The 14360-nt window shown below is 39.8% G+C and overlaps 1 protein-coding gene across 2 annotated transcripts in view; it reads left to right on the top strand.

Moving 5' to 3' along the window:
* Window positions 1-13086, top strand: part of slc24a4b (solute carrier family 24 member 4b) — a 42478-nt gene extending 29392 nt beyond the window's left edge. The window contains exons 10-17 of one of the 2 annotated variants that reach the window (XM_065963703.1): window positions 1292-1386; window positions 5064-5233; window positions 5466-5601; window positions 6167-6333; window positions 7256-7370; window positions 7988-8100; window positions 8256-8321; window positions 9646-13086. In XM_065963703.1, coding sequence (XP_065819775.1) covers window positions 1292-1386; window positions 5064-5233; window positions 5466-5601; window positions 6167-6333; window positions 7256-7370; window positions 7988-8100; window positions 8256-8321; window positions 9646-9795 — 1012 coding nt within the window. In that variant the 3' untranslated portion in view covers window positions 9796-13086. Of the gene's footprint in view, window positions 1-1291; window positions 1387-5063; window positions 5234-5459; window positions 5602-6166; window positions 6334-7255; window positions 7371-7987; window positions 8101-8255; window positions 8322-9645 lie in introns of both variants that reach the window. The other variant, XM_020628207.3, reaches the window with a different exon arrangement.
* The last annotated feature ends 1274 nt before the right edge of the window (window positions 13087-14360 follow it).

Consider the following 14360-nt stretch of genomic DNA (forward strand, 5'->3'; position numbering starts at 1 on the left):
CTGAGGTGACCTCCGCTGTGACTCACTCCTAAAATAGCATATGTGCTGCCAGTTGTAAAACAAACAGAATAGAGTAAAAATTTAGGAATTCAAAACAGAAACTGTAAAAAAAAAAAAAGTCATTCGTTTTTTTTTGGTCAGCAAAAGTCAAGCGTGTTTGGGTTAAAAAGTGACAAAATGTGAGGTCCGAAACCAGATTATTGGTGATTTCTTTTGTGTTAAAGGCAGTTTTCCCAAGATCTGAAGATATGTCAATCTTAATGTACAGTAAAGAGAAAAATATCACAACTGGTGTAGAGTAGCCACTATTGTTTGTAAGAAGTGTCCAGTGTTTGAAACCATTATAGAATTATAGTACTTAATACTCTGCACTTTACTGTAATGATCAGTCTGTGAACTTATTAACACACTCTGAATAGAAAATGAAACTATGTCGAGCTGAAAACGAGACAGAGCAGGTGTTTGTCTCAGGCTTGATAGTCTGTCCTTGCTGGCTAGCTTTCTGCTACTTCAGTTTCCACTTCCTTCTGGGGGTTGAAGGCAAAATTAAAGCTTTGTGATTGATTTTATTCTGTTTTAATTACTACACAAACGTTTTGTTTGTTTGTCTGTGTAGGTTCTCAGTCCTTGGAGTTCTTGTTTATTGATTATTTAAACTGATGATGGACTGATAATTGTCTTCTTGTGCAGCTTTTTGTACTGATTTTGTTAAATATTTTATACCAAAACGTAAATCTCTGTAAATATAATAACCTTTATTTCACTCGGATAATAAAAAAAATCCTCATTCAAATAAAAGATTTAGTTGAATTATTTACTGATTTACAAGACATTTTAGTCTGAGCATCAGCTTCTGAAGGAAAAGTAACTCTTGTGATGTTTCCAGAGTTTTCCTCTGCACTTTGTTCAAATGCAGCAGCAGTGTGATCAGTATTTATTATAATTATTCAAATGTCTTTACTGATGATGATTAAAAGCCCTGTGATTTGCTTCCAGATACATTTCTTTTAGCTTGTGTTTATTTTTTTTTTTTTTTCAGCCATTCTGTATATAGCATAATGCTGACACCATCTTTTTAAAGTAGGCCACCTTAAATGTAAATGAATTCTATAGAAGTGTATGGAGAGTAAAATATTGTGGCTTGTTATCAGTACTTGAAGCCTTTCATCTGGGGCTTGTGCTGAAACATTAATTTTGAAACTAGCTTGTGTGTTTGTTTTTCCCTTTAGGACTGTAGGTTATATGTTTTCAGTATATCTAATTGAGGGTTCATGTTCCACCTCTTTCTCAGATTCAACTCCAGCATGCAGAGATTTTTCATGGGGTCCAAGTCCAAGAAGAATGTGGCCAATGGTAACGCTGCGGCCAGCAGCGAGATGGAGGACGGTAATACTAGTTATGACTATGTTTCTGATGATGACCCGTCATCGCCATTACTCGCAAAAGGTAAGGTTAATCAGACAGGCTGGATACACAAGACTACCGAAAAATAAATCACACATTTTGTTTCTTAGAAAAAGATTTTGGTTCTGATGTGTTGCCTATATTGAATTCACAAATTGACTTGATTGATGGAACATGATTGTTTCCTTCTGTTAGAGGGTCTGTGGCTCTTACCTTTGTTTCTTTCTGCTCAATTTAAGAAACTTACGATTATTCTGACATTTACTTAGTCAAAATTGTCATTTTAGAAAGTATGCTAATTTTCTGCCTTGCTGACGGTTACACAAGAAGATTGATACCGCTCTAATATCTTGCCGCTAAAAAAAAAAGCTAGCCAGTAACTGGTTAGCAACAAATTTAGCATATAGCGTATTTACACAGAACAGCTTGTTCATCTGAAATGATCAGCCAGTTTGGGTTAATAACAGCAGCTAAACAGCTAAATTATCTTTTTACACCATAGCTTTTAAATTAATTTCAAAGATAGGAAATATGAAATTTACCCCTGGTGCCGCTAGCTAGCATCGTAATTGTAAACTCGTCTGTTTACCTCTTCTTTTTCTTTTTGCTAAGCTAACGTGCAGAAGGCGCAACGCTTCATATTCAGTGGTTTCAGTTTCCGTGTGAATTTAACAGAGAAAATTATTTATATCATCTAAATATAACTATATATAAAAATCATTTATTAGCCAGCTAAATTGGTTGTTTAGTCACCTTTTGTACCGTTCTAGGCAAGTTTTTGTTGTTATGCTACAGATTTTTTAAGCTAACGAGCTGCGTGCAGTGTGGCTTTCTATTCAGCGTACAGAACTTATTTTTGTATAAATTTATGAAAGAAGCAATATTATGTTCTTTAGCGTTGCTTGGTGGAAGATTTTGTCCCCTTTTTGTACTATGCAAGGCTAGTTGTGTCCTCTTATTTTTGTTATGCAAGAGATTAAGCTAACAAGCTGCATGCTGTATAGTTTTGTATGACTTTATGAAAGAAGCAATATTATATTCATTAGCAAGCTTTAGTGGTGCTTGCTAGAAGATTTTGTTATATTTGTCCTGAGCTGTGTTACTCGTCTGTTTCTTTTCAGGTTGTTTAGCTTACAAGCTGCTGGCTGCAAATTTATATTTAGCGTACAGACCTGAGAGGTATCGACCTTCTAAACTCTCGACAAGAAAGCAGATACTTTTTCCTCCAAATTGTCAAACAGTTCCATTAAATATAACTGCAGAGCCATAAAAAGCTCAAGACGACTTTAGTTTCTTTGACCTCCAGTGAACTGCACTACCTGAAGAAAGATGGTGCGTCAAATTCCTCCCCCACTTTGTTCCTTTTTTCTTGTGATAATTGTAAAAAGTTTTTTCAGCTATGTCCCTCCATTCATTTTGTCAACCCGCTAAGTCTTTGTCGGGGTGATAAGAAACTGGAGCTTATCGAGGCATGCAGGGGGCACGAAATGAAAAGTTCTTGTTCAAAATGGGAACGGCATAATGAAGATCTTCTTTAATCTTCCTTTCGGTAATGCAGTTTAATGTCAGGGGACTTTGTTGTCTTTGGTTTCAAACTTATTAAAAACCCTTTTCTAAATAACCTCTTTAATGCCATGTTTGGGGGGAGATTTTCTGCATAGCCATAGTTCTCCACTTCTTGCTTTCCTACCTTTTTTTGAACTTTAACCCCTCCGAGATATTAAACCTTTCCTACTTTGGCTGCCTTAGTGTTAACATGCCTGTCTGTTTAGCCTTACTAAACTTACTCTTGCTTATTGTCTACAGTGTTTGTGCTGCTGTGTGCCTATTCTTTCTGCTTGCAAACTACTTTTTTCTCCCTCTGCCGGTCTCTGGGGCGCAGACCCACTCACTCCTGAAGTGGTAATGAATTTCACAAGAGGAAATGTTTATGCCTGCTCTGTTTACGCTGTTAATTTATGTGCATTCTTGCATGCATAATAAGTGAAATTAATTCAGAGTTAAACTAATAAGTAGAATTTTTTTTGTAATTCCCCATACACTGCATCTTATAGCTAATTGTAAGCACAGGGAAACGAGGATTAAAGGTTCTCAATAAAAGACTTTAAGATATAACTTACTGTTAGAGCAAACTTTTTTTCATCTGTAGAGACTGTTTGTTTAACATGTAAGCCAGCCGAGTTGTCAGTTGAAAGATGCCAAAGGTGTTATATCCTCCATGTCACAAGTTTTGAAAATCAAATCCTCGTCCACTCATACATATTCACAACTACAAGGAGAACTTCAAAGCTGCACCAGGCAATGTGAGGAAGCTTTTTGAAGTTCAGCACCCAGAAATCCTGTAGGTAACTGCACTCAACACACTCGATCTAACAAAGCAGGTGTGTGATGTTTTTACCCCAAAGAGATGAGAACGGGGAACATTTCAGCAGCGGAGAAAGATTTTCCACTCCTCTTTTCTTCCATAACATGAGGATAAAATGATGTAACAGAATGAATGATTTGATGATCTGATTGTTTTTGATTGAGCTCCAGAAACGACTGAACTTGCTCACCCCGAAGAGAGTTTCAGTCGAGAGTTTTTTTTTTTTTTTTTTTTTTTTACTAAAGCAGATCCATGACTGTCTCAAAATGATATTTAAATATGAACATGTCTGAATTCTGCTAATACATGCAGGTGTATGTAAAATGTGCTCAGAAGTGAAACATAAAACCTGTACAGTGAAAACAAACTGCAGATGTGATTATCTTTTGAATGCTTCAGATAATTTGATACGAAGAAAAGTTTCTCAACCTCCCAAAAAAAAAGAGCTTCCATTAATGTGAAAACTCACTGCAAAAGTAAAAATTGTAGAGTCGAAATAATTGACTCATTAAAGTTTGAAGTTTCGGGTCCTTTTTTTTTTTTTTTTTTTTCCCCCCCCCTTCCCTTTTCAGGGCCTAGACAGCATCTTTGCTCGACACATCCAGACACTATCTTATAAGATACTGGAGTTAAAATGGTCTAAACTTGTATGATGATCTCTGTCACAACAACCAACATGAACTTTCAGGTCACATGGAGTTTAAAGACACAAAAGGTGTACAAATCTGGAGCTATGGAAAAACGCATTCTGACTTTGTTATGAAGAAACATTCAGGAGATGCTTTTGCTCACTTTTTGAAGTCATTGAACGGACCACACTGAGGCCTCGTGGTGATGGTGGGGGGAGGTAATGGGAATTGTGTGTGTTGTCGTAAGGTATTGCCTGGTGCAGCTTTAACTCTGACATGGTGACAAATTGCTCTAGTTCAGCATCCATTAGTATTCTTAAGGAGCTTGGACCTTGAAAGTGTAGCACTAGGGAAGACAGAATAACACTGGAGACATTTATTGTAGAGTAAGGAGGAGCTATTGATGCCTACACACATCTTTTAAAATGGTCTTTGTTTAGTCCTGGTTAGTTTATTTTTGCACTGTAAGGGGTCTCCAGGGTGCACAACTTGATAACAAATTACAACACTGTTAAGAGGGTGTGCACTTTTATTAAATGCATGACATTTACAGAAATGAATAAAAATGTAGTTCTACTTTTTTGTCTAGTGATCATGAAGGTGGATCCACAGTCCATTTATTCTCGACATGTTTTGTATTTGTATAATCTCCCTCCACCCTTCAGTCAAGCCCAGCAAAGCTTACAGCCGCGGATCGGTCGTGATGGTGGACGAGATCATGAACGCCAGCCCCTCCAAGTTCAGGTTCCCAGAAGCCGGCCTCCGCGTCATGGTCACCAGCCATTTTGGACCCAAGACCCGTCTGCGCATGGCCAGTCGCCTCATCATTACAGAGGTACGTTGTTTCTCCAGTTTGAGGGTTTGACTGCTACTGCTGTATGTCAAGAGGTTCTTATGAGCCCTTAAGAGTCTCCTTATCTCCGCTACACAGCATACATGTTTGTGTTTTTCCATTTGTGACTGCACGAGCAAGAAGTATTCTAAAAGAAAACACTGCAGCAGTTACAGTAGAAAACGCGTCTGGTCATGTGCCCTTTGACTAAGTTTATTTTTTCTGAAAGCGCCAGAAGTTGGTCCAAGCCGCCAACGGAGTGGAGACACAAGTGGTTGATGGGAAGGTGGAAATCGAGAACGGAAACGTGCCAGAGGACAAACCCACCGAGCCGGAGGAGAACGACACCATCTCACCTTTTCATATTCCAAGTACGCGATTCATGTGACACTTGGTGGCGACTGTATGTCATTTTGCACACAGTGATAGATACAGGGCAAAAACACTCAACCAATAAAATATTTAATTTTGGAACATCACGCAACTTACAGATAAACATACAAATGCATCCAACATCCCTCTGTATACTGTTGTTACCTACAGCCTTTGTAGTTATTGAAGTCCTTGATCATATAATTTAATGGCTTCATAAAATATGAATGTATAAGTAGTGGGCTCTTACTATACACAAAGAACAATACCTCTGCTTGAGAATAACAAAAGCAATCCAGTTGCTTAAAATACTAGAGAATGTTTGTCATGAAAAAATATGCTGACAATAATGATTAAAGACCAGAAACAATGGTTCAGTGTTGTGTTCAAAAGCCTACAAAAATTAGATTTAAAATGTGTCATCACAGTAGTCCACATTCTCCAATTATTGTTTAGAGATCAAGCATACTGTGTGTTGGAAATGTGCAATAAAAGATATATGTTCATGAAAAGAAGAACTGAAGAGGCTAAGCTAGTCGGTGCTAACATGTGTTTGTGTCTCAGGGGGGATCGGCAGTAAGCTGAAGTGGCTCCTCTCGTGGCCTCTGCTCCTGTTGCTGTTCTTTACCGTCCCAAACTGCGCCAAGCCGCGCTGGGAGAAATACTTCATGTTCTCCTTCCTCCTGTCCACCGTCTGGATCGCTGTCTTCTCCTACCTAATGGTCTGGATGGTGAGTGTTATATATGTGTGCAGAAAGCAATCCTTTATTAGATTGTCAGGGAAAGCATTTACCAGAACACCTCTTAGTATTTATGTGAGTGAGAGAGTGCTGAACGGACTGGCCAAGGGAACACCTGAAAGTCAGAGTGTCTGAAAAAATTCAATTAAAGCCGTATTACAAATGTTTTAGAAATCTTAGTATCTTAGAGATTCCTCATGGCTGTTCATACAGAGTCTGTATGCTCACAAGCGAAATACTATCAATGTCCCTGAATGTGACCTTCCTCTTGTAGATCCATGTAGGGGATAATAATTGGGAATTAATTATGATTTTTTAAAAACAATTATGCTATTAATTTATGCATTTTTAAAGATTCACTTGGTTTTTTGTTTATACCTCTGAGAGATAGGACAATGGATAGTCACAAAATCAGAGAGGGGGGGAGGACATGCGCAAAGGAGCCACAGGTCAGATTTTTGAGGACTGTAGCTGCTGAACATGGGGCGGGGGGGGGGGGGGGGCACAAACTAACCACTAGGCAATCGACAAGTTGTATTCAAATTTTTCACCAACATTACCTATTCCTCTTGTGGCCTTCTTGCCTCCTTTTTATGATTTTCTTTTGTTTCCAAACTAGGAGTAGCATGATGGTAAGATGGTTTAAAATATATGTTGACCACTTAAGGGTTTTGTTAAGAAAACACTGCCTGTAGGCAACAGCGACATCGACGCCAAATAAAAACTACTGTGTCTAAAAGAAACTAACGCTAACTATCCTGTAAGTGAGCAGGTAATGCAATGCATGAAATAAACAACATCATTTTGTGATCTTGGTTGATCATTTACTCTTCCATTTGGTACAAATGTGACTTTTAAATGCTCTCTCTCTCTCACGGAGTAGGCTATTTTTGATCTGTGACATTTCCCCTAGGTGACTATAATCGGCTACACTCTGGGGATCCCTGACGTCATCATGGGCATCACTTTCCTGGCAGCAGGCACCAGCGTCCCAGACTGCATAGCCAGTCTCATCGTGGCTCGGCAAGGTAACCTTTGCGCTGAAATATTTTGGGATTTAGATTCAATTGTCTGGATCAATGACACATCAGAGAATCTGCTGTGAATGTAGAGCTTAAGGGGTTACACAGTTTATACCACTGTTACACTAGAACACCTTCAGTTGTATTAATGGATCGAACCAACACTATAAGCACTGATGCAGTGTTTGGATGTTTGTGGTAAAATTAGTCTCCGAGATATTTTGAGTGGGTGTACAGATTTTCATACGATGATGCATTTATGTTGTCTATATGTAAAGTTGCATTGTAAGCCATGTGCACTTAATCGTCTACATTTTTGCTACAATTGCTAAAACCTGAACACATTCATATAAACAAAGGTGCACTTCATAAAGTTGCACAAGTCCAGTGTAGAAATATGTTATCTCCCAAGTGCAAAGAGTTTAACATGTTGTAGAGATGTCCCACTGAGCACAGACAAGATATACAGAGCTGTTTATACACAATGTAGTCCTGTGTCTCTGCTTTCCCCGCTGAATAAGGTGAATGCCATTTTGGATATCATAAAGTACAAACTATAAAAAAAAGTTAATCTCTCTTCTGGAACAGTTGCATTTCTAATAACTACTTGTGTTTCTTTGCAGGTTTGGGAGACATGGCGGTGTCCAACACTATTGGCAGTAATGTGTTCGATATTCTGGTGGGACTGGGGGTTCCCTGGGCGATACAGACCATGTGCGTCAGCTATGGATCTGAGGTAGGGAGCTTTTTTTTATACAAGAGATCAGATTTTGTCACGTTGGAAACATCCAGTTCCTCCTCTTTTTTTTTTTTGATTTTCTCTGGGCCTGAACGATAAGGTTTGTGGAGCTGCAGGTGGAATTGTTGATCCGTATGTGTTGTCTGTTGCAGGTGATGATCAACAGTCGGGGTTTGGTGTACTCTGTGGTGCTGCTGCTGGGCTCTGTGGCCCTCACGGTGAGGAAAAAGTCCATGATATGTTTACGCTTCACTGGAAAGATAACACTGCTACAAGTGTACCCATACATCTTGAAAGTGAAACCAGCAGTACTTACATCTCAGTTTGTCAGCTCTCGCCACTGATTGCTGCACCGTTACGCAACACTGACTGAACTGAGTTATATAATTGGTTCATCAAAATGTTGAAATTCGGTTTTGTAAACAGCGGGAGTCTCAGCACGAAATTTCCTCTGAAGTGATACATTTTTAATTACAGAATAAACAGAACAAGAGTTGGTTTGCCTTACTGCTTTTAATAATTGATGAAAATGTGAGCAGATAAAGACAATTACATTTTTATTGGAGTCAAAGTGGAGCAACTCCATTGAGTACACAAGTTTCCATGCAGATGGTAAAAGTGAGACTAGTTGGAACTTTTTTTTTCAGGCGTGCACCAACGCATCGGTTCAACATCGATATCGGCTGCTATCATCTTTAGTTTTTTTTTTTACTCCAGTTGAAGGCATTTCTTTTTGTTGGCAACATGCAGTTAAGGGCCTGGAGCCCATTTTTTGTCTTTTTTTTTTTTTTGACCAACCACACAGATCAGTGAAAGAAAGTGCATCATAAAAAGGTGAACACAATGCTGTTGTGTATTCACCAGAGCCCAACCGATTAATCAGCCAGCTGATGACATCGGCCGATATTAGCAGCTATCGGCTAATTTGATCGTGGATAAGCGCCAAAATCACTCGATTTATTCACAAGTCAAATAGCATTTCATTTTTGGCATTGTTGTATTACACTGGCAATTATTTCACCAGCAGAGGGTGCTATATGTAGCATTATCACTCTCCAGAGATGCACGTAAATGTGCAGTTACTTTCTAGTTGAGTGTCCGTCTCGTCTTCTTATTATATATCTTTTCCACAAGTGTTTTATCCACATCTGAGCAATCAACGCAATAAATGTGTATATCTATGTCTATATTTACCTCTATAGGTTGAACATAGATCTTAGAAAGATATCGGCTAATATATCGGCATAGGATTTTTTTCTCCCCTCAATATCGATATCGGTGTCGTCAAAGGAAGGGATGAAATAGCCTCTTTTGTAAAGCAGCATTTGCATTTTGGATGTAAAGAAGTAAAAAAAAGTTCTTTGCAATTCAGCCGATTCAGAAAAGTAAAACAAGTGATTTAAATCATTGGGTGCAGCCTTCAATTCTTCCTTGTTTGTGTACCGCTCTCTTCTTTTAACTCAAGCCAGTGCTCATAAAGTTGATATATGAAATATTGTAGACTCTACACAAGTCATTCTAATATATTTATATTTTTTTCAGGTTTTGGGAATCCACCTGAACAAATGGCGGCTGGACTGTAAGCTGGGTGTGTACGTCCTCACCCTGTACGCAGTCTTCCTCTGCTTCTCTGTCATGATCGAGTACAACGTCTTCACCTTTGTCAACCTGCCCATGTGCATGGAAGATTAGAGCACAGCAGCATGCCTCGGATACCAAAACCTCAACTCCCCCCATTATTTTTTTTCAATAAGACCGGACCTATCGGGAGACTCTTTTTCTCCCCCCTTGCGCTCTCTCTCTCTCCTGTAATTCCTTTTTTTTGTCTCGAGTATGACTCATTTTCTCAAGAGGGAGTATAGGCTGTAAGAGTGGACTCCGTTCTACATCTCTGATTTGTCCTCTTGTCACACAGTGCCAGTCCTTAATGCCCACTATTTGGGGCATTGCCTGTTATTGCAGTAAAGTCTTTATTTCCTCTGTGGGCCTGTTAACTTTCTACCCATCTAGCATGCCTTTAGATGTCGGGGACCTCCAGAATCATAAGTGCCCCTGTTGAGTGTAGGTGTGTGTTTTCACTGTTTTCACATTGTAGATTACCATCTGCCATTTTTTTCCAAAGCTTTTTTTCCACAAACCAAACCAGAGTCTTTTGAAGAAGAAAAAGAAATCTTATGACTCCAACCAAAACTTCCACGTAGAGAGAACTCTCCTTGAAATCATTCCTAAAAGTTCCCCAGCACCCAAAGAAAAAGAACATACTGATGTTTATTTTGGAGGAGGGTTTTGTCCTTGGCAGCTCCCCTTCTCCAGCCTGGACCCAACGCCCCCTTGCATGGCCTTTGGCATCAGGGAGCAGAAACTGTTAGCGCTTCTCTTAACTCCCCCTCCCCTCCCCCCTCTTTCTCAACCCTCATCTGCTTGATTAAATCTGCTTTGTTTTCTTAAAAAAAAAAAAAAAAAGACATTTTGTGACACTTTGTGTCTGACGTATCACAGTCCGGATCAGTCGACTGTGAGGGTGTTATGCATATGCAGCAAGGCACAATGTGAACACCTTATTTTGTTTTTTTTGTATTTATTTTTTCAAAACAAGGTTTTGTCTAGTATGAAATACGGAGGAGAGCTTGTTGCAAATATAGGACATTGCCTGTTTTTTTTTTTTTTTTTCACTGAAACAAATTGCACATGGAAATGCTTTTTCTTGCTTTGTGCTGTAAAGAGATTTGACCACTCAGAGAGGTGTCTGGCTGGTTGTGGTGACTTACGCTCCAGCATTTCTTTTCAGTGATGGGTCAGTCCACTTTTCCCTTCGCACAACTTCAGAAGAAGAAAGAGAAACAAACTGGCTCCAGATCTATTGGACGCATCCGATTTTTATTTTTTTCGGTCATCATCAGGTGGTCTGTTCTCGTCTTGAGACAGCTCACAGAACGGAGGAAGTTGTTTGACAAACAAAATGCAAAGAAACCGGACGGTTCTCAACACTGTCTGCTACAACACTCTCTGGCCGGTAGGGGGCACTGCAGCCTTTCTACCCAGGCCAGGGGTGCCAACCACAGCCGTCGGTTATCAGGGAAACTCGGAGATGGACAACTCCAGGAGGTGTCGATGGTGATGGTCTCTTGATTTTGAGTTACATGTAGATATTGCACTTTAACAGCCGTCCTCTCATTCTGAATCAACTAGTGCTTCCTTCTGTGCGTGTGTATTTTCAGTGTATATGTGTCCGTGCGACTGTGTGAGTGTGTGTGTGTGTGTGTGTGTGTGTGTGTGTGTGTGTGAGGGACAGAGTGAGAACTGTGTGTGTGTGTGTGTGTGTGTGTGTGTGTGTGTGGAATGGGCCCCTCGCTTCGTATTTCTCACTCCGGGCTTTTTGAACAGACTGGAACCTCGTTAACACCATGAGCACACCCCGCCTCTGTCTGCAGTGCATGCTGGGACTTTTAAACGCAGCTCCCTCCACAGCACAGCGGGAAGAAAATAAAATTTTAAAAAAAATAAAGGCTGAGGGCTTCAGGGCGTCTCCACGAAAAAAGCGCCTGGCCCACTTTTACAAAAATCGGCAGCTACGAGCTACACTGCAATCCAGACATTTGACATCATGCAAAAATGCCTGCGAGGAGTCAACAACTGAGGTGCAGAGACTACGAACTGACATTTTTTTGTTGCGTGGGGAGTGTTTTACGTGTTTAAAATATTCCTCTGCCGCGCTGTCGGCAGCAGGCACTTGTATATGCAATCTCGATTTAAAGAATTCTATGTGAAAGAAGGTCCCCCTGCAAGGTCGCCATAAAAAGACGGGGGATCCCGCGGAGATGTGACGTCGGTTTGTCTAGTAGTACTTGATGTGTGAGCTCACAGGTGTGTGTGTTTGGGACAGCTGAGGAACTGAGCCCAAAGCACAGACTTTTTTTTTTCTGGAACAGTGACTTTGAGGGAAGTCTGATTTCTCCTCCTGCACACACACTCCCTTTTTTCTCCTCTTTCTCGACTCTTGTCCCCTCTTGCACAAGGGCATTAACTCTCCACCAACCCGAGCTGATGGCGCAGAGGGGCAGCAGGGAACACACGGATGGAGGGACGGTTTTCATACACCGCCCTCGGGACGTTGTTACTTTTTTCAAAAGACCTGGGTGAGAGCAGACTTCAAGGAATTAAAAAAAAAAAAAAAAAAAAAAGATGGACCCCCTTAAGCTGCTACTCTATCAGGGCTGTGTTTACTGGATGGAGGTGACCACACAGGGACATCCTTGTACATCACCATTCCTCCCTTTGAATCTGTTCAGTGGGCTTTCTGTGCGGACAGAAACTACATTTGGATGCTGATTTATTTATTTTTTTTGTCAAAGGAGGAAGGCTGTACTGCTCTTGAGTTGATTCAGAATGTGCGGTGTTACGGTTTTAAATTTATTTCGGTGTGTACTTCTGTTGTTGCTCTGTGTGGTCATGTCCCGATTGCCAGGTTTGACAGGGAACACCGCAGCAGGGGGAAACAAAACAACCGCTCCTCTTTTTTCTTGTCCTCATCTTGACTACATTCTCAACGGTTGTCTGACTCACATCTTTGTAACCAAGACACTTCTTTTTGAAAGAGGAAAAAAAAAAAGATGCCATACTTGTCGTAGCTCTGCATTAATTCAGATTGTATGGAAAATCCTGTGTAGAAAATAAGCGCACACACCTTAGAAAACACAAGTTAGAAATGGCAATTGAACACGAGAAGACTGGTGTGTATTTCTTGATTGAATGCGACCTGATGCACTGTGAGCTCAATGTGACGTGGGAGTTGTTTGTCAAGAATAATAAATGATTAAAAAATATATTTAATGTAAAGTTAGTTACTATAAAAACATTACTGAGGACATCTGTATAACGTATATGAATGTATTGTCTTGCTATACTGGACATATCCAACCAATGCATTTTACTGTAAAGCAATAATGTGAAGAAAAAAAATAAAATGGCAAAATAATTCCTGTACACTTGTCTCATAAGTTCTTGGATTGTTTGTGAAATACATCAATTAAATCAAGCCATTTGTACATGTATCTGTTGCTCGTGCCGTCTTGTTTTTCACAGCATCTACTGATGTTTGAAAGGGATTATGAGGGTCATTTGGCTCCGTATTTAAGTTTAACAGTAGGGTACCCAGTGGTACTAGATTATCAGAAGCAGAAAAATGTCAGTTTTACACCCCTAAATGTATTAAAAGTAGGATTAATTTTTAAGATTAAGACTTTTTTTTGCAGGACAAGTAGGCTACTAAGTAGGCAGACCATTCTGCTGACATCTTCGTTTCGTTATTTTAGTGTGGCCTGAGAAAGATTTTCAAAAAGTGGTCAAAATTGGAGCGGCAGAGGACAGGAGATCCTGATTCTTGGGCGACATCTAGACTCCCCAACAGTGACCCGTATCTGATTTCTTGTTCAGCTCGTATTCGACCCATTTTAAGATTTTAATTTTGAGCTTTTGGCCTTGATGTGATAGGATGGTGGATAAAGTAAGAAACGGGAGAGATAATAAGGAACAATATGGAGCGGAAATAAGCCACAGGTTGGACCACAACCTTCACACACAGGACACGACCAAACCTCTAGGCCAGTGGTTCCCAACCTCCCATCATTTTCCTTGGAGGCCCCCCCCCCCACTACTTGTATAAGAAATGTGAGCCCTCCCAGGACCCATAAGAAAAAAGTGATTAATTGCTTTTAAAAATGAACATACATTTCATTGTAAAATCCTATCAGAATATGCCTACACACTTGTTAAAAGACCTTTGTATACATTTCCCAGTCATGCTTGAACATGGTTTTATTAAGGATGTGCAAATCTAATTTTGACAATGTCAAAATGACAACCTGCTGTTCACATTCCTTTCCCATTTTTTAACCATAGCTTGTGAATAGCAATGGCTGCTGCTGCTCGTGTACTTAGGTGTGTGTGTGCATAATTAAAATGTTGTAACCCAAACACATTTTTGTAAAGTCAAGGCAAACCTTTTACAGCGTATTTTGGTACATAGTTGCGCCAAATATTGAACTGTATTGATGGAAAAGTTGAACATATTCCAATACGATTATTCAAGCTGAGGTCGTTCAGCTAAAGTCAGACTAGTACCTGATTACGGACCATCTATGAAAGCGGTCCAGGTCTGAATGAATAAAATCAGATTACATGGTGTTTGTGTTTTTGACACTTGCATGACACACACACACATCAAAGATGATCTAAGTCACATAAGAGCACACACGATT

The sequence above is a fragment of the Labrus bergylta genome, chromosome 15 (assembly GCF_963930695.1).
Source record: "Labrus bergylta chromosome 15, fLabBer1.1, whole genome shotgun sequence".
Classification (NCBI taxonomy): Eukaryota; Metazoa; Chordata; class Actinopteri; order Labriformes; family Labridae; genus Labrus; species Labrus bergylta.